General features: G+C 35.8%; 1 protein-coding gene across 2 annotated transcripts in view; it reads left to right on the top strand.

Annotated features, from left to right (window-relative positions):
- The window catches only part of elfn1a (extracellular leucine-rich repeat and fibronectin type III domain containing 1a), an 80,555-nt gene extending 56,765 nt beyond the window's left edge, over nucleotides 1-23,790 (top strand). For both annotated transcript variants that reach the window (XM_032588339.1, XM_032588336.1), the window contains one exon: nucleotides 17,170-23,790. In XM_032588339.1, coding sequence (XP_032444230.1) covers nucleotides 17,556-19,922 — 2,367 coding nt within the window. In that variant the 5' untranslated portion in view covers nucleotides 17,170-17,555 and the 3' untranslated portion in view covers nucleotides 19,923-23,790. The remainder of the gene's footprint in view (nucleotides 1-17,169) is intronic.
- The last annotated feature ends 289 nt before the right edge of the window (nucleotides 23,791-24,079 follow it).

Below are 24,079 nucleotides of genomic sequence, written 5' to 3'. Positions count from 1 at the left end.
CTTGTGTTATTAACTTCACCAATGACTCTGAACTGTAAAAAGTAAGAAAATAAGCCTTTTTTGGTTACACGATATTACTTAATTTGTTGTGTATTGTCATACAAATAAAAAAAGAGAATAATAAATCTTGTTAATTGGAAATGAATTACAAAGATGTTTCAACTTGGCATGTGTACGTCTACATGTATGTCTACACGTATTTTGTCTACACGTAATCAGAGTGAAAATTACAACTCATTTCAAGTCATTAGTCATTGGAATGAGTGTTCTTCGGTCTGAGTTACAAGCGTTTTAGCCCTATCATGCTGTATAGTCCCAGCTCCTCCATCAACCTGAATTTCTAATCGATGACACTGGAGAAGAGTTATTTGAATGGATTACCGTAAAGAGCACCATGGATTAGCCTCAGAGAGACTTGGATCCCACAGGGAGTTTTAAATTGCTCACATAAAGTGATTATAAAACATCTGTATGGTCGGCAATTATACAGCTTGGTTATCATCAAAGTAATGCCAGCCTTCCTGGTGATTTGCTGGTGCATTTACAATACTCCAGCTTGTTAAACCTCATTTTGGCTGCAGTCCATGTTGGTAAAAATAACTAACTAGCTAAATTTCTACTCAAGGCTGATGCAACTGGCTCATTCATGTTTTAGATTGAAAAGGATGTTTGCTTTTCACAAATAATGGAAAACTATAAGTGTTTTAGTTCTAGATAAGCGATCTGCTTTAATGCTCTCTAAATTTTTTTTATAATTTATCTCACTTTTTCACTATATAAAGTTTTTGGTGAGGACCACATCTATCAAAAATGTAAACAGTATTTTACTGACTTACATTAAAGGCTTTGCTGTGCAATGGGGGAAAGCGTTATTAGCAAACGCCCCACAAGTTATCCCAATTTTAACAGTGCCAGACATCTTTATTGACGCCCCTGGTAAAGCTGTGTAAGAAGCTTTAAAGTTAATTCAACTTTTATTGCGATTCTCTTGTCTCACAAAAAAATACAGAAAAAATATAGAAAAACGAAACCTCTGACTTGAGTAAATCTAGGGAAAAATCCCTAAGAACGTACAATTGTTTGTAATAAAGTCAACAATAGCACAATTGTTGGGACTGTTTTTCGACAATGCAATCTTGTTCAGTCAAAAAGACAACACTCAGTCTTTGAAGACATTTCACACGACTGTTGGATACAGAGAGATGAATCTTGGGCTGTTTCTCAATTGCACAAACACTAGATTAAATTGTCAAGACAAAACAAATCTACTTCACAGGTTTTGCACAAGTACGGGAACTGTGACAGCCATGAAAATACATTGATTTTTATGAATAATTGTAATTTAATTGTAATCTTTCATTTGTAATCTTACTATAGTAGTAAATACCCAGTGACTAATTTTATTTTAATTGCTCTGTTAAGAGAAGCATTACCACTAACATACTTAAAAGTGGCCACAAGCTCCTTTTCAACATATTTATAATTTTTTGACACTAAAACTTGTTGCCAAACAATATGCTCTGACCAAAACATATGGTGCAATTAAAGTCAGAGAAGAAAGTCTTTTGAAAACTATAACTTTAAAAGTTATATTTTAAATAAAAAGTTCTTTAGCTATGTTTATTTTAATTAAAGCAATAATTTTCCAATACGAGTTGTTTTTCCTACTGAATAAAAAGTCTAAAACAAGCTTTGTTTGTTTGTTATGGTTGTTTTTTTTTACTTTTCTGAAACTTAAGTGTGAAATTTTGCTGCAGAGAAAGAACCAAAAAAAACAAACAAAACTTACAGCTTCATTGCCTTATCATAAATGTGAAAGGCAAGAAATCTATGGCAAATAGCTCAGACAGGACGCAGCATGTAATAAAAAAAGAAAACAGGAACAGAAAATAAACACCTAAATGTTAGAAAAGTGACGTCATCAAAAGCAAATGTTGGAAACAACCAAAGACTCGATCATCAAATGTCCTTTTTGAAAGAAAAGCGTCAAATCTTCCACTAGTTATTGACTACCACACATCCAGTATTTGGCTTCATTGAACAAAGCTCCTTTATACCAACGTAACAGAAAAGAGGCAGCGTTTGTGCAAACTGAAAATGGATGATGTAATTCTGAGGGTGTTTTGCTAGTCTGTAATTAGACATCTGCACCAGCCATAACCGAGGATTGGCACTGTAGAGTTAAATTCTTTACAGATTTACTCCAGCTGTGGTTTTGCATAATTCTTGAGAAAAGCCCATGTGTTTAGAAAAAAATGCACAACTGTTTCAAAATGAAATGTTACTTGTGAAAATTAGACATTGTTTTCTTTTGTTATGTTTCTGTGACACAGTTAAAGACCAATTATGTAAAAAAAAAAAAAAGGACATTTAAAAAATGATATCAGGCTTTTGACAGACAGCTGTCAGAGTTTTACTTCAGGCTCCCTAATGACTTTCTTTCCACACTGCTGATAAAACGCTGTGGCACCTTTTTTTCTATATGACAGGATACTTCTCTCAAATCAGGACACCTCAGTTCTCCGCTCTTATTACATGCCATTTACTTTGTGAGGCAGCACAAGACAAAGTCTTTTCTCTCATCTGGAATTTAGACATCGAAATTAAATCAGAGCTAAAAAAAACAGCATGTTTGATGTGTTGTTTTCAAACAAACTGAGGATTTATGTTTCCGCTCACAATGCAAGTTATGTTTCACAGTATATCCATGGCAAATCAGACATAAGGATGCATTATTTAAATGTTCTCAGTCATCTGGAAATAATCAAAAAAGAAACCAAAAACTTAATTCTAGTGTAAAAATAAGATAAAGACAAGAAATTTGATTTGTTCCCTAAATAGGCTCTGAGGTGCCATGTCCATACTATAGTGACTTATGGATCACCTCAAAACATAAAGTCTACACCTACAGAGGGCAGAATTATCACCATAGAAAAACAAAGATCACTTAGGCTTCAGTTTATCGCCTACAGAGTAGAATTAAAAATCAGAGGCTACTCGTCCCTAAAGTAGATTTTTCTTTTGGCCATCTGCTTTTGTTTCTTTCTTGTAAAAGCTGCCCTTTGTGTTAATGCCATTTTCTCCCTAATGTTTCACATTAATTCATTTTTGTAGGATGTTTGCCAGCTCATTTTGACATTACATAATGCATTTTATGTAATGTCAAGTAAAAGTATTATTTCAAATCAAGATGTTGAGAATTGAGTCTTTGGAACCATTAAGGTGTTTTTTTTTTCTGAACCTATCAAACTTTTGCAAATCAATGGTAAATGACTCACTGTCGACAATAAATTGTAATGAAATCTGTCAGGTGTATAAGCCTCCCTTGGCATCCCCACTCGTGTGTAGTGTCTTTCATAACTCTTTTTCTGGTGTGAAAGATGACAAGACTGCAGGATATGAGACAGCAGGCCACTGAAATGAGAAAACTGTCACAGCATCATTAGATAAACCATTTGCAAAGCGCCTATGTTATTAGGTCTTATTCTCTGTTATTTCATTCCCTTTTTTGTCAACATTCTCCAATAACTGGGAAAAAGTAGACATCTATTTAAGAAGAGGCTCTATTATTTTCACATTTTGTAGCCTTATTGTCTCTTAGTTTTTTTGTTTTTTTTGGAGAAATAGCGCGAAAGCTTATATTTTTACCTTAGAGGTGTAAAGATGTGTATCAATGTTTGACTCCTGAACTGGGTGGCAATTTGTCAGGGTAGTGGTGCAAGTTCCACAACAAATCATTCTGGCAGACTGCTTTGAAAACCCACCGTGGTTCACGCCGCCTTAGTAATCTATTATGTGAAAAAACATGTTAGTGATGTACATTTTTATTGCGTCAAGGTTACTGTACAGTAGTTAAATACTGTGAAGTAGTTACATTTTATTTATGACTGATCTTTGGCAGAACCAACACAAGGACTACATGTACTACTATAATGTCTTTAATATTGTAATGACTGGGAAGGTGTGCAGACAAAAGTGAGCTTTTGCCTTCACAATCATTAGTCATTATTTAATAAGGCTGTGAGCTTCTGTCTTACGAGCCCCTGTCAGGAAGTCATCTATGAATCCTGAACTTTAGGGGTGTCAAATCCATTTTTCACCAATATTTTTTGGGGGGATGTTTCCATCTTCAAACTAAGGCTGTAGGCCTGTTCGCTTCAAGATGCCCACACCCTGCTGCTTTCTTTCTGCTGCTAAAGAATTCATTTGCATGTTGTATTCTGGAGAAAGTTTGCAGATTTACCCTGATAGCAAAAGTTATCTTCACCAGATCTGAGCCAAATATAGGTGAGCATTTCGCCTAAAGCCATAAACATACTTGAGCTCAGATCTCTTTTTCCAATGGCCTGTTACATCATTGGTGATGTGTTGACGATGCAAATTAGCCATGCATTCTTTTCAAATGTCCATCTCATTCAAAGACACCATCTTAATTAGTTGTTAACTTTCCCCACTTCCCAAAATGGCTCATATTTACTCTGTAAATAACCTTATTTTAAACACAAAGTTCACCATTTTAAATCCTCCAAAAATGCAATTGAAAACATGGGGTTTTTTTTCAAAACTTCTACTAGTTTATTTAGCAGAAATATATTTTTTTCTTTTTGTCGGTTTTCTGGTAACTCATTAACTCATTCCTACATATTTTTAGGCCATCAGATTCACATTTCTGTTTGAACAGCCTTCATTAATACAATACACGGCAAACCAGGTTTTGGAAAGCTGCTATTATGGTCTAACTTCCTTTTGAATATTGTTTCTTCTGACTTCCTTTTGCTATTGTTTCTTCATTTATTTCTAAAGGAGTCTTCGAATATCTACACAGGGCTACTTAAAGCCTTCACTACACCTGTGTCTTTCTTCTGCTGGTGATCTTTGCTTATTGCTGAGGCACAAAGTGAACATTAACTTGCGTCTTCAGATTAGCTTGTTTCTTCTCTGTTTTGATGTGGTTCATTGATAATTCTGCACGTAACATATCCTCTTTGTAGTTCCAAATCATTGTGTGTGGACAAATCCCATGGATAAAGTTGTCCTCATGCAACACAACCTAAACACTTTGCTTTGAACATTGTTAGTATTAATGACTTGTGTTACAGCAGTGTGCTCCTCTGTTTCCAGGTTTCTCCTACAAGGGTGTCATTTTGCTTGAGCTGCAGCTCAAGCTGAACAACCTCTTGTAAAGGGTACACTGACAATAAGACTGTTAAAAAACCTGAGAATTGTTCAAAATTGCATTACATCAAATATATTATAATTCCCATATTTAAAGTATGTGCCCCACTTTTACATTCCTGCCCACATTTGATGCATTGGGAATATCATAACGTCTGAATCATAATTATAAGACATGAACTGGATTCTAATTTTGAAATTGCTGACTTAAAGTGTAATTATCTGCTGATAGTATGATGAGTCAATCGAGGTAGCAGTTAGTTAACCTGTTTATTTCTGAAAAACCTATTAACTAAAAACAAATCTGAAAAAAACCCCGAAAAACATTTATCTCATATTTGCACAAATGGTGGGGCATTTCAGCACAATGCATATAGGATTGTTTTTTGTTTTTGTTTATATTGGTCAACACTAATAAAATCACCCCTAACTAAGCTTTTAGGAACTTTTCCTAAGAAATAGGAAAAACTAAGGGTACTTCCCATTAATTACCCCTTTTATCTAAATCACAGTCTTTCGAACACAATGGCTTGGGCAAAGTAAACTAATCCACAACCAGATTGGCAGCTCAGGGGAAAGTAGCAGTCATCACTGAGTTTGAAACCTTTCTCTCCAAGGATTGCAGTGATTTCAATACAATTTAATGCCCATTGTCTTTGTCCATTATGCATTTTAAAAGTTACAATTATGATCAAAGTTTCTCTTTTGGAGAAAGAAGTAGATTTGCCTCATCAGTTCTAGGAACCCGTTTACATTTAGAGGATTGTTTTAAAGTGAAACATCAACTACCAAATCTTTTGAAAATGTTTTAATGTTGTGGAAAAACTCTAATTTTCAGCAATTTGTGGTGTACTCTTTAGAGAATCTGCAGAGGTTTCAAAAACATCATATTCTATCCTGGACACTTTCAAGGTGTTTTTTGCCACTGATTGACTGCAATTGAATTTCAAATGTTTGATGTACCACTTTTAGAGCACTTGGAATAAATATGAAAAAAAATGGCATAGATATCTCCCAATTCACCAAAGAAGAACAAAAAAATTTCCCTGAAGACGAGCTCTCCTATAGGTCAGTTTTGTTAAGATATGCTACCGAAGACCAAATATTTATGTGCAGAGGATATTTAGCATAACTTTTTATGGTTTTCCAAAATATACCTTGAAATAAAACAGCAACATTAATATGTAATAAAGTAATGTATGTATTACATATTACATATTTTCTGGTACTTTTAGTATAATGAAAAGCAATTAAGGAATTCTCACTTTTGAGGAAAGCTTCAGAAAGATTATGCTCATTCTTAATGAGCTATATCTTTCCTAAGCTTCACAATGTACACTTATTTTTTATGCAACTATGAACAGTTTCATGTTGTAGGAAAACAATAAATTATCAGGTCATTAGCAGATTTAAAATATGATGAATATCTGAAGGAATGAAAAGCAACACATGCCGTTATAAATTAAACTGAAATTAGAAGTGTTTGAAACACAGACGCTTGCCAAGTGCCAACAGAGCAATAAAAGGAGTAAACAGCACCCAGGTGCAGATAATAAAATTCATAGACTGAAAGATTATTTGGGAGTTTTAACAGCATTATAAAAGGAGAACTTTTGACAGTTTTATCAGGCTGATCATGATATCTTCAGTATATCAAGTCATTGGATGATTTGTCCAGTGAAGTGATTTAGTGAAAGGCATAAATTAATACCTGCAACCTCAACAACTTGAAGCAATATTGTTTAGAAGAGTGAAGAAAAACTGTTTCACAAACATGGTTTCATAATAATGTCATCTGAAACATGAACAATTCAAGTTTTTGTTGTTGTTTTGTGTTGTTGAATACACACTGATATTGGGGTTGTTTAGAGGGCTGTTTTAAGTGAAACATCATCTTGGCTTAGATATTTTTAAACTAATACAATAAAATAAAATGTTTACATATTAGATTCTGATTAGGAATGTCTCCCAAAAATAAGTCAGTAAATCTGACCAGTCTTTATTAAATACATTGTAAGTTAAAATAAATGTATTTATACAAAAACACAGCTTATTAAGCATGTTTCAAAAAAATTGTAGACAACAACTAGAAAATTTCAGAAGAAATTTAAAGGGGGCCTGCCAAAGTGTGCCCGTCGGTTGGAACCCAGCATTCTGATGCTATAAATTAGCATCAATGCTAAGTTTAGCTAAAGTGTAGTCAATAGCATCTGGATGATCAAAAGCATGTTGACATTAGCCAAAATGCTAATGTTAGCCTAAATGCTGTCAGTGGCATGTGGGGTATCACTAGCATGTTGTCTGACATTGGCTTCCTCCATTCAGTATACTAATGCACTAGTGGGGGGCAGTGCACTGCTAATGTTTGTGCTGAGAGAAAATGTGTTAATGTAACCTGAGGGAAAAAGATATTAAAGGCTAATATTAGATATTAGTGCACCGCCTAAGGCGCTAAACAACTCACTGCTTCGCAAGTCAGTCACTGCCCTCCCTATGCATTGCTATGGCAGGCCCCAATAAAGAGGCATTCTATTGGGTGTAGAACAATAGGTGACTTCCATGCATTACATGGAAGTCACTGCTCTTCCCTGTGCATTGCTAGGGCAGGTCCCAATAAAGAGACATTCTATTGACAGAAGAACAATAGATGCCTTCCATGTATTACATAGGGAAGGGCAGTGACTGCCTTGCAAAGCAGTCACTGCCCTTCCCTTTGTAATGCTATGGCAGGCCCTAACTAAAGGTTAAACATCACATAGAGCACCTGTCCATGGCCTCTGCTTAGTAATTGTAGAACCTTATGCCACATAAGAGGTTTAGTAACTACTTTTTTTTCCTTTTCTTTTTTTGCAAAAATGTGTTATATAAAATAAAATCAAAGATAACTGGTTACACGTTATGTGGTCCAATATTGACATTTTGATACCACCCTTAAAAACATCCTTGCTGATCTTTTTTTATTAAATAAGAAAACATATACTATAATTAAAAGTATAATAAACACACATTGTGTTCATGTGAGAACTATTCAGTTCTATTAAATTCAGTTGATTTATATGCATTGGCACCAAGTCACAACAAATGTCATCTCAAGGCACTTTGGAAAAAATAAAAAGTGACAGTGGACCAGAACTTGGCTCAGTGTGAGCTGCTATCTGCCATGACTCAGTGGGGGTTTGAAAAGACAGAGCCTACATGCAAAAAAAAAGATAGAAAGAGAGAAACACAAAAGCTCTGATCCAGAAGTATATTCTTTGTTAAACAAAAGTAAAAAGTTAATGGCAGTAGTAACTCCTTTAGTGGCCTTATCAAGGAGAAGCACTCAACTAAGTTCTGGGCTCTGAGTTTTTAAGTCAATACAATCAATTGCAGAAAACAAGGGTCACTTATTAGGAAAAATACTTGGAAAACATAAAGTAAATGCTTTTTCAAATAGACATGATAAAAACTACTACTACTTAAATGTTTTACATTTAGCAACTGCATCCACTAAACTGACTGGAAAATATACCACTAGTGGATTTGTAATGTGCTGAGCTGTCTTTTAGTGTACTTTGATTTTTAACAATGGGCCTGTTAAATCTTCACTGTCAACCTTAAACCCTGGTTGCATCCCCTGCTCCATATTAGGCTCTGACAAATATGTCCTGTCAGAAAAAAATACCTTTTATTTTCAAATCACAGACAGTTTTATTTTGGAGGTGAAACTATCACACAAGGAGGTTGTTTCCATTTGCCACCATGGAGTTCCCTTTCACTTCTGAACTTAGAGCAGATGGATCAAACTGCAATACGAGGCAGGCTTTCCTAATATTCTTTGCTAGAACCAATTGATTTTTCTTCCCGTCACCTTGCTCAGCTGTAATAGTCTTTTCTTTAAAACAAGAGCAGGTTGAGGTTGGAATATGATGATCTTATTGCCTGCCAAGAAAACTAATCTGCAGCTGATTTTCCAGAAAATCTGTACACCTGCTTAAGAGAGAGACATCTGTTTAATTAATATGTCACTGAAGTTCCTTTTTGCTTTCAAGAACCACCATCTGCTCAAATGTTACATTCACTGAGGGATTACTAAAGTCTAATACAACGAAGCAAATCTGTTTATATGATTAACCCATATTTGGGTAAAGTTAAAACTACTAAACAGTCAGTAAGTCGAACTTACTCTTTCAAATCTCATTCATTTAACGTAAACCTGTCTTTATGTCGGTTTTTTAGGGGAGATACTAATCTCAAAGTGATAATGTGCACTTCTTAAATGTGTCAGGTAGCCCTGCAGGGTCAGACAGATCTGCACATTAATGCTCCTCTTCACAGCCTCTCAATCAGAACATGGAGGGATGCTGAGCTGTCAGTCAGACGCATGGCCCTGCAGGCCAGTATAATTGAATTAGCTCCAGTCTTTCACTGAAGGTTAATTGGTGTTGAAACTTTGCCTGAATGTGGCTAGGTAATTGACAAAGATAAGGAGGGCTGTCTTATCTCAAATTTTTGTCAGCATGCATGAACTTTATCACTTCACTAACAATTAGACATTGAAACTATAGAGGAAGAACTCCCTTCACATTGTTCGGTTTAAATCCTTACAGACTGAAGTTTCCACAACTTCCAGGCATGGTCAGGCCTGCACAGGAGCGCCCACTTTTGTTCAATATGTCATGAGTCAGCAGCGGCAGACATGGCTGGCAGACGCTTTGGCTTGGAGGGCAAAATAACGTGGCACGTTGATAGTCAGTTGATGGCCTGGAAAATTGCATTTAAACCTTCAGGTGTTATTCTAAGTTGTAGCTTATTCTCAAACATACTGAATTAAATTAAACTCTACTTTGCTCCTGTCCCTTTGATAAATGTTCTCTATATTCCAGTTACTTCAACCCTGCTCAGTATGCATCCTGTAAAGCTGAACTGTTATGGTTTTATTATAGATTGTCATTCCTTAAGTCAACAGCAAAGAGATTACCACAGAAATGCTAAGAAGGTGGTGCAGAGGGCCGTGCAGGATGGACTTATCTTCGTTCTGGTTAGTAACGATTGCAGTCAGTTGCTTTAATTCTCCTCCACGGTTTCACTTATGCATCTTTTTCAATCAGTGCACCATGATTCAGTACCATTCTCCATAGCTTATCATTTTCATAAGAGGTGTCACCTAAAGTCGAGCCTTTAGTTTGTAATGAGATTTTCTAGCTCTTGTCTAAGCTTAAGTCATACTAGGTTGTGAGGCTGCTGAAGGACTCTTGATACAATGAAGAACAATAAAGGAAGATATAGGGGATTTATAAGAGATGGCAGGGCAGTAAGTCATTTAAAGTTTCACAAAGTATGACACCTGCATGGAATACCAAGTAAGCTGAAATAGACCGAGAGACAATTTCAAATTCAGATTGCCTCAGGATATATTTGTATCAGCCAAACCTAAGCTCTCAAGGTCTCAATTATCCAAAAAAGACAGTTATCTGACATTTAACACTAATGTATCATCAGCATTAATTGAGATGGAGCAACTATTCAGCAATACTTATTATCTAGATCCTGATTTGACGCTTATTGCTATGGAACTGACACTAATTGGCAGCAGAAATATTTTATGACCCACATTAATTTAATGGTTTCCAAGAAATACCACAAAAATTACAGAGGTACTATTTTATTTTTGAGCATATTGTGCTATATAAAAGTCTCAGAAATTATATAAGGATTATATGCTATATAGTAAGAAATCAGCAACTGAGGAAAACAAGCACTTTATCATGCCACTGTCAATCAAGTTAGTCCTGCCTTTAAAAAAGGGATTTATTTTTATTTTTTTTAACATTCTTACACACACACACACCCACACACATTTTATATTCAGGTGCTTTTCAGATGCATTACATTGGGCTCTATAATCTTGCACTGTATACTTACAGGTGACTTTACAAGTGTAAATATTGTATATACATGCATGTATTGTTTGTTGCTATGGCTTCTTGGTTTTGTTTATTTCTTACTTGGTTGGTGTAGAAGCAGACTTCTAGGGTATTGACTTGTATTCACTCTATCTTTGTTTTTCTCCCCCACTATCTCCTTCTTTCCTTTTAAACCTTTTTTCCCATCTTTCTCCCTTTCTTTTCTCCTTTCTTTTCCATCTCCATGTCCATTACATTTACATTAAGCCCAAAGCAATTTATAATTATGATTTTATATATATCAAGTGGTGCAATATAGCAAAAGCTTTAATGCTCCACTTGTCAAAGTAAATCTGTAAATCTGTGGAACAGGACCTATAAAATAAAGGGAAAAAACGGGAATTTAAGTCAAGCTGGAAAAAGTACGGATGACAGTATGATAAAACCATGTAAAGAAGTTCTAAGAGGTTACATTTAATCTTAGAAGTGATGTAAAAAATCAAAAGTAACTTGAAAGCTTACTGTAGAAAAGTAAGACTCTTCTGACAGCATCTGGTGGCTCATCACTTCAGGCAAGAACACAAAGAATTTAAACTGAAACTAAGTTGCTAACAGAGGTTGCAAAGCCAAATGATACTTTGAAGAACTGAGTAGCTGAAAAGAGGCATAGCCCTGTGTAATTGAGTTTAGATTGCAAGGTACAAGACCAGATGTCACTCTGATGGCAAACAATAGTGACTTGAATTTGATAGAGGGGTCAAGCACAGGTTGGTGAGCGGGGGAGTGAGGTGCCCTGGACCACCCCCAGGTATAACTCCATGCTAGCAGACTTACAAGAGGAGCATTACTGTAGACATAAGAAAAAGTAACAATGTCTTGTAATGGAGATTTGATGGTGTAGCAAACCTGTAACTAGCTGATTTCTCCTAGTTTCTGGTGTGCAAAACAACATGACCAAGAAACATAAAATAAAGGTTAGGATTAAAAACTGATCATCAGTCACAGAATGCAATAGGGACCAAGTAACACTTTGGGTTTTGGTGCAACCTTGAATGTGCAGGCATCACAAGCAAGAAATCTCAGCAAAATAAATTCAACAAAGTGATAGAGAGTCTAACCTACAACTTTATAAATTGCAGTCTGATATCTGTGGCATCCTGAAGACTTACGGTTCAGTAGGAAGGTTAACTTGACTTAATACGCTCATGTGAACCTGAGGAAGTTATAAAAGATTTATTTTTTCTCAAACATTGTTTTGCTTCCCACGCAGACATGTAAGACAGTAATCAAATCTTTCTGTATAGAAATTAAGGCTTTTAGAAGGAAAACACAAAAGTTGTGTCTTGATGTGGTATAGGTTTCAATTTCAAAATAAGGTAAAAAAAATTACAAAGTCAGACTAAGTGAAATGCATAGAGTGCATAACCTCAAGAAAATACTGAAGCCATGAGAAATGCATCACATTCAGCAAATTAATAATACATTTTCTAAATATATTTTCAGAGTAATTAATGCATAAGATAAAAGTTGTCTGGTATTCCTTTGCACAAATGTGACCCTGTTCCTCTGCTCTCCAAAGCAATTCAACACCTCTATGAGCACAATGTTTTTCTGCCCCAAGAGAAATTCTTCCATTTCAACTCAATTGATTCCTCTATTCCGGTTTCCAATCTCTAACTTTTTTTTTTCATTTCAAGCAAGAAGTGCATGCATTGTCAATGACATCAAATAAAGGGCAGTCATTGGTATGGATGAGGAGGATCCTCAGAGATTGAGGCACCTTCACTGTCACAAAAGCACAAGATAGGAAGCCAAGGGAGAAACAAGAAAAAGAAGAGCCTTTAACAGTGAAAACAGATTCTTTGATATAATGTTTTTATAGACACTTGGAGGCTGAAAAGAACAATGGTGGCTTGGTATGCAGCAGAATGTTTCTTTTCTGGACAGGCTCATTGACAAAAATAGGAGGGGACTGACAGGCAGAGATAGCTACGGAGAGAAGTGTTGTTTATTTGCATACACAAAGCTCTTTGTTGGGAGGGTGGGCAAAGTTTTCAATCTGTTTTCTACATGTGGTGTTCTTGATTATCTGTCAAAATTACGGTACCTTGAAGACTTGGTTAGATCATCAACGCTCAGGATGTCAGTGAAAGAGAACACACATTTCAAATCTCCAAATGTGTTTTTTGATCTCTCCTACTCATGACGAGACATTTTAAACTGATTGTACACCATTTAACATGCATTTTCAGAACAGTGGGAAGAACCCTGTTAGAACAGGAAAATGTCCAAACTCCATGCAAGAAGGTGACCTGGATTCAAACCCCAAAATGTTCTCGTTACAAGACAACAGTGATATCAACTTCTCTACCACACAGCCAAAATAACTCACATCACTTCTTTAATCTTTAATTCTGCAATTCAAGTGTGATTGTGAAATTTTAACACTTAAAATTTTGTAATTTCATGTACCTTTTCTCATACAAGGTGAGTAAATTATTTACTGTACGGCTCAATACAAAGACCCTTTGAACGGGTAAAACAGAAACCTTCAATAGATGCTTCAATAGGTTATCCACAGAAGGGGAAAAGAAAAGAAAAGGCTTCATTACCGAGCACATAAAGCCTAAATGGAAAAGAGTCTGTGGAATGGCTGCCTGTGTGTGATAGAGGCATACACTCAGCTCTGATGCCTTGGGTGTTCTGGCCTGCTGCACTAAGGCCTCACACTGGACCATACAGATTGCTGCCATTATGGAAAGTGGGTCTGTGGTGGCAAATAGACCTAAGCTTTCACAAGGCAACATGCACACTAGGTGCCTCAGGCTCATTTTGTGATCTGACTGCAGACTTTGGTGTAATTTGCATGAAACTGAAGCTCTGAAAATTAATTTTAATGTAGCTAGTTCTTTTGTTTATCCCATAACAACTTAAGACTGTAGGCATTGTTTTTATTGCCATTTGTTGTGTATTCATTAGGTCCCAAGTTGGATGAGTTAAATATTTTATCATATTTAACAGCACATCCTGTGTTTTGCCACCCAAAAGCTAAAGTTTATCCATCAGTGGAAGCATGGCGGTGTGTTTCACTCTAACCCTTACATAGGGGAACTATCCTCTGTTTAATTTGTGCAACAGTTTCAGTGGTAATACAGTGAGTCACTTAAGAGTGAGTCACTGTGGACAAACAAAACACAACCAATGCATTCTAAATGAGGGGGAGGTGGGAAACTTCTCAGGTTTAACTTAAACTTCCATTTAATGGCTAAAAGCATGTTGTCACGCTGTGAGCAAGCGGAGGCCAGGTCAGATGTTCAATCTCTGCCATGCGGTATTCGCAATAAAGGTCATAGACTGAGAAACAGTAACAAGGCCCCCTTTTCCCTAAAATATCTTTTGCTTGGCTAGATATTCTGCAGAGCTGTATTTTTCATATTCATTTCATGGAACATTTGATTTGGAACTTCTTTCCTCTCAGGGGTTTTCAGAGTGTTTTTTCTTTAGTGCTCCTGTGTCACTGCTCTTTTGTCATCATGAAGGTGGTTTTATAATGGCAGCCTTTGGCAGTCTGTAGCAGTATTCACGACACCATTTATTCCTGCACTTTAACTGTACTCGAATAGCTGACCAGTGCTTTTACTTGATTATCTAAGCATCATTACTGATAATTTCATTGCACTGTGTGAACTGAATAGAACTGGACTCAAAAAATGTTTGAAAGCTGCTTGTCTGTTTTAGCATTTTGAATAACAATTGGAGCATACACTTTTCGACAGTTAAAAAGAAAGCTCAATATTTCCCTCTTGTTTTTCCGTTTTTAATCATAAGCATTACTCATGTTACCCCAAAACTGTATTTATTACACATTTGCTTTATCTTATTAATTCACTCCGTTTTTATCAGTAGAAATGCATTTGCTGTCATTGTCTAATACAGAAATACTCCTCTAACATTGCAGCATTTAGATACATCGGTTTTTCACGGATAATTTTGTCTTCTGTTAAGTACAAACATTCATTCCTGCATGATAAAATCAATTCAGCGGATTGCTTTAAATGACATGTTATTACTGTTGATTGTAGTGTTTTATCCATAGATATCTGTGCAACAAGAAGTTGTTTTTTTTGTTTCCCTGTAAACAACACTGCAATGACCTTTGGGCAGTTAAATGCTGTTATGAAGTCTGTAATTTTAACAGCATTGTGATGTAACAGAGAAAAGTTGATCTCAGGATTATACTTTCGAGCACTGACAGTCAAATATTAGTCACAAAACATACCTTCCAGTATAGTCAGACATTTTACTGCTAACTATACAAAAGACGATGGTGTTGGTCAAGACTGACAATATCTAAGAAAACTAGATATTGCTGCAGAGCACAAAGCGGATGTGTTGATTGTGGCTCCAAAAGGTTGGTTGTTTATATTGATACACACATTTAAGTATATGATGTTCTCTAAACAGTATTCAGACAGGAAAACAAATGTTCCTGCACATTAAGAACATAAAACTCTACCTAACATTAGATAAGTAGAATGTTGCTTAGTTGTAAAAAACATTGAAACAATATTGCTAACAAATCAGACAAAGAGAACAATAATAAGTCAGCTGCAGCTACAGGCACATTTCAAATTTTGACAAGAAAAATATTTAACATTGGTCATATGTTGTCTTTGCACAGACCACAGATTCAACCTCATCACCAGATTTTTCTCACAACACAAAATGTGTCTTAGTCAGAAATTGTGTGAACACATTCAAATCCTGCTGCTGCTCTCTTTTCCCTTCAAAAACTCATAAAAGTAAAAAAAAATATCTGAAATCTTTCTGGAAATGCCTCCTGATTGATTTACAGCCTTTTGAAGCCAATGCCTTTAATTATTCAAATATTGAGAAAATAATTTTATACCAACACTACTATGAAAAAAAACTACATGCTCTGCTCTGCTGCTTTTTCTTCTATAGTGACACTTAGCTTTAAAGAATCAAATACATTTTCATTTTATGAAGGAATAAGAGTGCACCTAGTGTAGTTTTCAAATGATGATTTAGTTTATTATAATAAAAAAACCTTGCCAAGCCAAGGCGGTTCTATATGAATTACGATACTCTTCCATTCTTATGTCATGTATTAATTATTAGCCACCTTCTTTTGAGTTCTGTTTTACTTGTTACAACCAGGCCTGACTGCCTGACCTGCAGGATCAAATGTACACTTCAATAGAAACTGTCTGACAACAAAAAGTTGGTGAAAAAAAATAAAATATCCAACATAATGTCATAATCTGAAGAAATTCAGACATTTATTAGTCTGGAATCAGTAAGAAAGCTACTTCTTAGGCTTTGGTTCTGCAGCAAACCACAATCTGAGCCATTATCTACAATTGGAGAAAACATGGAAGAGTACACCTTCCCAGGAGTTACCAGCCTCCAAGACTGGTGTCCATGAGACAGTTCCAAGGGAAAATCTGTTATTTCAGTGTCATTTTATAACATGTTTAATGATCTCCATCATTATGTCTAACAAATAAGTACAAGTAGAACAAAATAACTAGGGGCAATTACTTCTTCATTGCATTGCTTATTTTTGTTGTCAACCCTTCTTGCACAGGCCAAATTCATGGGATTTTTAAATACGGTATATTCTTTTCATGAAATTTTGATTGAATATATGATCGATGTACAAGATTTATCTACTTTATATAATACAATACATTGATAGATTTTAATTCATGCATAAGGTAAAAATGTTAAATACATTGATCCAAGCTGTCAGTTCACATGGTGCTGTGTATGTGATTTAACACGGCTTCTTAACATGGACCTCCTGCCTGACAGTCCTCAGGTTAATGGTGTGAAAACAGGGACCCTGCTTTACTCAACCTGTCAAGTGGTAATTGGCCTACAGTTTCCCTTAATAAGAGGGTGCCACAGAGACTGCAAACACTTCTTAAACTGTGTACGAAATAATTGGTGAAGAGCAAATAAGAAGGGCTTGAGTAAACACAAATCATGTCTTTATATGTAACATTTAACAGTCAATATAAATGTTTCATTTCTTATGATCTAGGCTTATCATCCACTTTCTGCTCTTGTTTTTATATTGCAGGTTATTCATCTGTGCACATGAGAGAGACAGAGAAAGGAGAGACTTGTCAAAATCACCAAGATGAGACGGTTTAATGATGGTAGCCTCTGAGGACAAAAGCTCAAGACAAGCCGAGGCGGTGAAGTCTCCCTTTGAACATCGCCTCAAAATTGACGCAAGCATATCTCATTGAAAAGAAACTGAAAAAGGATAGTCAATTATTTTTTTTTATTGGTATATGGGGACAATATGCATCATCTCACACCCATCGATAAACACAAAACAAGTAATCGTAATTATTGTGGCTCTGAAAACAGCTGAACATCCTGCTGCATCCCCAACAGAATCAAATCAAGGTACTGAAACAACTGTAATACTAAACCCCTTTGGTTTTTTTGGATCCATACATGACTTTAAGAAAAGCACAAATGGCCTGTAGATCAGACGGGGTGATGAGTGCCTTGTTTTGGTCTATAACTCTTATATGTTTGACTCACATTGGCAGAGTAAGTGGTGACTGCTGGTTGATTGAGGGAGAAAAGGGCTTTGTGTGGCTTGCAATTTGCAGCCAAAATCAACCACCCTACGAAGCCATCCCACAGCATATCAATAACACCATTGTTGACCTTCGTCTGAATGAAAACAAAATCAAAAGTATCCATTTTTCTTCTCTCAGTCGCTTTGCCAACTTGACCTACCTGAACCTGACCAAGAATGAGATCTCATACATAGAAGACGGAGCCTTTTCTGCTCAGTTTAACTTGCAAGTTCTCCAAATGGGCTTCAACAAGTTACGAAACCTGACAGAGGGGATTCTCCGGGGTTTAGGAAAACTGCAGTACCTCTACCTCCAGGCGAACCTGATTGAAACTGTGATACATAATGCCTTTTGGGAATGCCCCAACATAGAAAATATTGATCTCTCCATGAACCGAATCCAACAGTTAGATGGGTCCACGTTTACCAGCCTAAGTAAGCTCACCACTTGTGAGCTGTATACAAACCCTTTCAATTGCTCATGTGAGTTGCTGGGGTTTGTGAAATGGCTTTCGACTTTCCCAAACCGGACAAATGAGCGGATGGTCTGTGACTCTCCTCGTGGTGTTGCCGGTTACAGCTTACTAAGCCAGAATCCTAACAACCCCACATACCGAAATGCACTTCACATGCTAACAACTGTGTGTACCGATGACTACGTGACCCCATTTATTACTGTCTCTATGGAGTCCACAACACTACCACCTGACTCAACACTTTGTGGGCTGGAAGACTGTTCCTCAGGCACAGAACCAGATGACACAACCATTGGTACAACTGAAAACGAGGTGCAGGGAACCCCTGTGATGAATCTAAAGGCAGTAACAAACACAGTTGCTACCGTTACAGTTCAGTTTCCTGATCCCTTCAAGAAGCTGTATTTTCTGGTTCTTTACAACAACAACTTTTTCACAAACCTGGACAGGCTCTATAAAGTACAGGAAGATGTTGAGATTAAAAACCTTCAACCCCACTCCAACTACACAGTCTGTGTTACTTCAGAACGCAATTCTCTGAAACAAAATCACACATGTCTGACATTCTCCACTGGCCCTTGGAATGGAAAAGACAGAGTTGTAAACAATGCAACTGCTACTCATTATATTATGACTATTTTGGGCTGCCTTTTTAGCATGGTGATTTTTCTGGGAATTGTGTATTATTGTTTGCGAAGGAAGCGTCAACAAGATGAAAAGCAAAGAAAATCAGGAAGTCTTAAGAAAAATATAATGGAACTCAAGTATGGGCAAGAACTAGAAGGAGGGACTATTTCTCGAATGTCACAGAAACAGCTGCTGACTGGAGAGAGCATGGCCCGTATGCCCTACCTGCCATCTGCAAGTGAAATTGAGCAGTACAAGTTTCAAGAGATAAGTGAGACTCCAAAAATGATGAAGGGGAACTACATGGATGTCCGGAGCATGGATCATCATGAGCGCAGAGAGTGTGATATGGGAATGGCTGGGAACAGTCAAGGATCAGTGGCAGAGATTTCCACAATTGCAAAAGAAGTCGATAAAGTCAATCAGATAATCAACAACTGTATAGATGCCCTAAAATCAGAATCAACTTCTTTTCAAGGAGTTAAATCTGGAGCAGTGTCGACAGCAGAGCCCCAACTGGTTCTAATATCAGAGCACCCCCAAAGTAACCCTGGCCTTCTTTCCCCAGTGTATAAGGACAGCTACCATCACTCTCTTCAGAGGCATAGAAGCTCTGATGTCTCGCCAAAGAGGCCCAGCACTGCCACAGGCGGGCCCATGCGAAGCCCAAGGCCTTATCGCTCCGACTCCAAGTACATAGAGAAAACCTCCCCAACAGGAGAGAGCATCATTACAGTAACACCTGCTGCAGCCATCTTGAGGGCGGAGGCAGATAAGATCCGCCAGTACAGTGACCACCGGCATTCATATCCCGATGCTCAGATAGAGGAGCTGGAAGGACCTGATAGCCACAAGCTGTTGGAACCCCTTACGCACTCCCGGTCCAGAGACTTAGCCTACTCCCAGATGTCCTCTCAGTATCACAATCTAAGCTACTCATCCAGCCCTGAATACTATTGCAAACCTTCACACAGCATCTGGGAGCGATTCAGACTCCACCGCAAGCGACATAAAGATGAGGAGTACATGGCTGCCGGCCATGCTCTGCGTAAGAAAGTTCAGTTTGCAAAGGATGAGGACCTGCATGACATATTAGACTACTGGAAAGGCGTTTCAGCCCAACATAAATCATAATTCATCTAGGTGTTTTTAAAATGGACCTTCTGTTGCTAAAATGACACAAGAACATCATTTGACATTTGAATCAATGGATACTTCTCTACCATAATTAACTAATCTTTCATGTATATCACACTCTCTTTTGACTGTGAAGAAGATGAGACAAGGATTCTAAAACTTCTCTTATTATCTAAAGCATTCATCTTGGAAAAAATAGATTGCAAATTAATTATATATATGTTACAATGGATATTAGGTTTTTTGGGTATCGCATGGCCAAGTCCTGTGACAGTGGATTTGCTGTTGTGTAATATGAATCTACTATATGAAGAAAATGAAACTTTAAAATTTTTTGAGGAACTATTGGGACCCACACAAGCAGAACACTTTTTTTTCTTCCTCCTTGCATATATTTAATTGAAAAATGTGTACAGATATGGGTTTCTATATTTGAAATGTTTGCTGTGTAAATGGTGAAGTATTAGTAGATGAATCAGGTTTATCAAACTGACTGCTGTCTCTTTTGAAAATAATTTGTTAACGTCTAACTTTAGCCCTAGAACCGCAGTCGTTCCAGTACTCCTCAGAACTGCCATAGGTTTTATCCCCATTTCTAGCAGCCTTAAAAATGAGACAGATTAAATTTCAACAAATTGTATTATGATCATTTTAATAGTTTTATTAACTGTATGGAGAAAAACTATTTCGCCAATTTGTTGTATGAAATTGCATCAGGCACACATTTTCAATCATACTTGATAAGTAGTAACGCAGAACTCCCTTTTTATACATCATCCAAAAAATTTTCTAATATCATGTCCAATATCTCTTCTGTGTTTTTCTTAATTTAGCAAAGGAATGAAGACATTAATCAAACAACAAACAAAAAAAATAATAAATAAATAAACAGAGGAATAAAAATGCTATGAAAGGGAAATAACATTTTTGATGAAAAATATTTTTAGATTAATGTTACCTTCACACATTTACAAAGACTGACTTCAAAATCAGTCCCCATGCTGTTTTATAGATGCAGTCAAAGTAAAAAAAAATGGAAAGAAAATACACCTTCTAAACTCTAATGTGACAGTTCATATCTGATCCAGTCTTTACTAGGTTGTATATTTGTCCGAATATAATCTTAAATGCCAAAAATGCACAGCAGATTCCACAATGTTTAATAATTTATTAAACAAAGACAAAGCCAAATATAGACTGGATTTGTGGTTTGGTTTTTTACCAACTTTCTGGGTTATTGCACAGTTCTTGTTCTTTTATTGGCAAATTACAGAAGCCAATTTGTGATGGTCCAAGGATGTACACAATGCAGTCAAGTAATCTGCAGAGCTCAAAAATAAAATTAGGAATAGAAAACATGCAAGCAGCCCCAGAAGAAGATCCACTGGGTCTGCTATAGTGAATGTGAGCCAGCAGTTTATGGCTAATGGAGATTTGTCCTGGACTTTACTCACACATGGGTAATATGGCAAGAGTGTTTTATTGTCTTTTAGGCAAATATAATGAGCACTGTATTTGATACCGTTTATGTTAATTACTTACTTTGCAGTCCTTGGTTAAAAGGTAAAATATTCATTCTCCCATATCATACATATCCCATAACTAATGCATTGCTAACGAGGGACATTTTAGTAAAAGCCATAAAGTAGTAGACACCGTGGATTCAAGTCTTACTAAGAGCTGAGAATGTATAAGGAGTAAAAATGACCTCTTTGCGGTTCTAGTGTTAAAGTAAATTCAAAGAATTCCACCAGTCATATTTTTGTTATTTTTCATTCAGTTTTGAGCTTTTTACATGATTCAGATGGATTCAGTTTTTTTAAGTTCCCTGAATCACAAAGTGCAGTATTTACTGGTTGGTTCCTGAAATACACCCTACTGGCAAAAATGCAGTATAGAACATGCTGATGTTAACGTCTGTGTTTCTGTTCCATGAACCGCCATTTGTATCTTTTGTACCAAAGTAGAAAAAGCTAAAAATGTTTACAACTTTCCTGCCTAGTCTGGGGATCAAATTACCATACAGTAGTAGAGCAATATAATTTTAGTTATTTATTTTTATAAGCTCCTCCTTTAAATTTACAAATTGGGAAACCGTTGTATTCAGAAACAGGATTTTACTTAAAAGCCTGCTGTAAAACATTAAGACTCCAATGGAAAGGCAGCTGTACATTGTCATTATTTAGGTAGACAGAAAGCTGCCCTGCAGGGGAGCCCAATAGATGAATGTAACAGATACATATTCTGATCTGTCTATGGCAGCTTTTTCCATGTATTTTCAAAAAGATTTTTGAATCATGCTATTATCTCTTGTGGATTTCACTTTTATTTTTCTTTTGCTTCAATATTTCTTCCAGCCTGCTATATTGCATAATAGGTGATCGTATACAGGAACGAAGATAGTTTGTTATTCAGATTGGCCTTGTTGCTTGCTGAGAAGTTTAATGTGAATTTTATCTGCTTAGGCTGTTAAATCATTTTGTATATTATGAAAGCAAAGTACCAGGCACACATCAACATGCTAAAGTATAGTTTTCGAATGTGAAACTGAATCCTCTGACTTAATGGCTGTGAATTTATAAATCATGATTTTTTTTTAAGTAAATATGTTATTTCAATATTTTTATTTGTAAGATGTTTATATATTTTATTCCAACAAGGCTCATGATGATTCATCACATAGTTAATAACATTTAAGAAATATATGTTCTGTCACATAATGAATTGTTGCAATGTCAACATGTATAAAGGAGCTAAATATCTTTCTCATCATTGCTTCAACATATTAAAATACATTGTATAGCAACCTATTTACTCACATTTGAAAGAAAAAATAATTTAAATGTTATCAAAGCTCAAATTGTTTAAAATCAAATTTTAGCTCATTCTCTGCTACTTGGCCGTAGTGTTAACTATTCCAACCTCATGACACCAAAGTAAAAAAAATATATTAAATTATTTAAAACTAATTTGATGTTTATAGCTCAACACTTGAATACATTTATTGTGACTTTTATTAGATTCCATTGTGGTTATTACCACGCTATTAAATATAGTAACAGACAATAAAGTAACAGTAAAAAACATTGATTCCAGTTTTACCCTGCTTTCTTAAAAAGAAACTCCAACTTCCCTCTAAACTCTGGCTAGAGTAACATTACGCAGTGACCTGAGGTCCATCCAGATTAAAACATAATACACAATCTAATTAATGGATTAATAAACAAAACAGCATGCCAGACATGTGTGTACAAGTTATGTATAGTTCTCAGACATGAGTTAAGAACCTTTTCAGAAACATTATTAAGTTGATTGTTTGCATTTGTATTTCAAACCCATTTGTACATTTTCTCTTACATGACTCTGTCCATCTCATTTAAATGTGTCATGATATTATTATTTTACTCTATGATGAAACATTCATGAGCCTGATGTGAATGTCTTATTTACCTTGTTTTCTGTTAAATGGGTGTCTGACTTAATATTTCAACCGCCTTAAATTTTTTGAGATTTAAGTAAAAGTGTAAATTGTTGTATTATTTCTAATGTTTATATTGTTGTTAAATCTTCATTTATTATTTTTATAAAAAACATTTCAGTATGTTTCAAGAGCTGTCAGGGTTCTAGTTTATTTAGCTACTTAGAACCATGTTTTTTATATTGCATATTGTAGCACTTCTGTGTCTAATAAGAGTTCAAAGTGATGAGGAAAACATATAGAGAGTGCAACAATTGTTTGAGTGCATCAAAACAAACAAGAGCACAAAGATGTGTTTTTTTATTATTATTTTTAATTCTTAAAACTATGTTATCTGCTTTCAGACAAAGTACTGTGAAATAAAGTTAAGGGTGCACATACAGCAAAGTCAGTATCTTTATTATGATTGTAACACTTTTTAAAATTATTTTTACAATGATAATAGCTTAGTTTCAAGATTGTGTGAAATTATTTGTTGAGTGTACATTGAATGATTTGCATAAAAGTGGATATAAAAAGCAAATTACTTTAGGTCTAATGTACGGCCTTCAACTTTGGCCATCTACAGCTGACATTAGATTGTACAAAAGGACACATCATTACTTTTTCTAATTATCTGATATAAAAATCAGACCTTGTCCTCAGTTGGAATTTTTTTTTCTTTTTTTATTCAAAT

The sequence above is a fragment of the Xiphophorus hellerii genome, chromosome 16, assembly GCF_003331165.1.
Source record: "Xiphophorus hellerii strain 12219 chromosome 16, Xiphophorus_hellerii-4.1, whole genome shotgun sequence".
Lineage (NCBI taxonomy): Eukaryota > Metazoa > Chordata > Actinopteri > Cyprinodontiformes > Poeciliidae > Xiphophorus > Xiphophorus hellerii.
The sequence above is the reverse complement of the archived record's forward strand: the minus strand, read 5'-3'. Positions and strand labels throughout refer to the sequence as shown.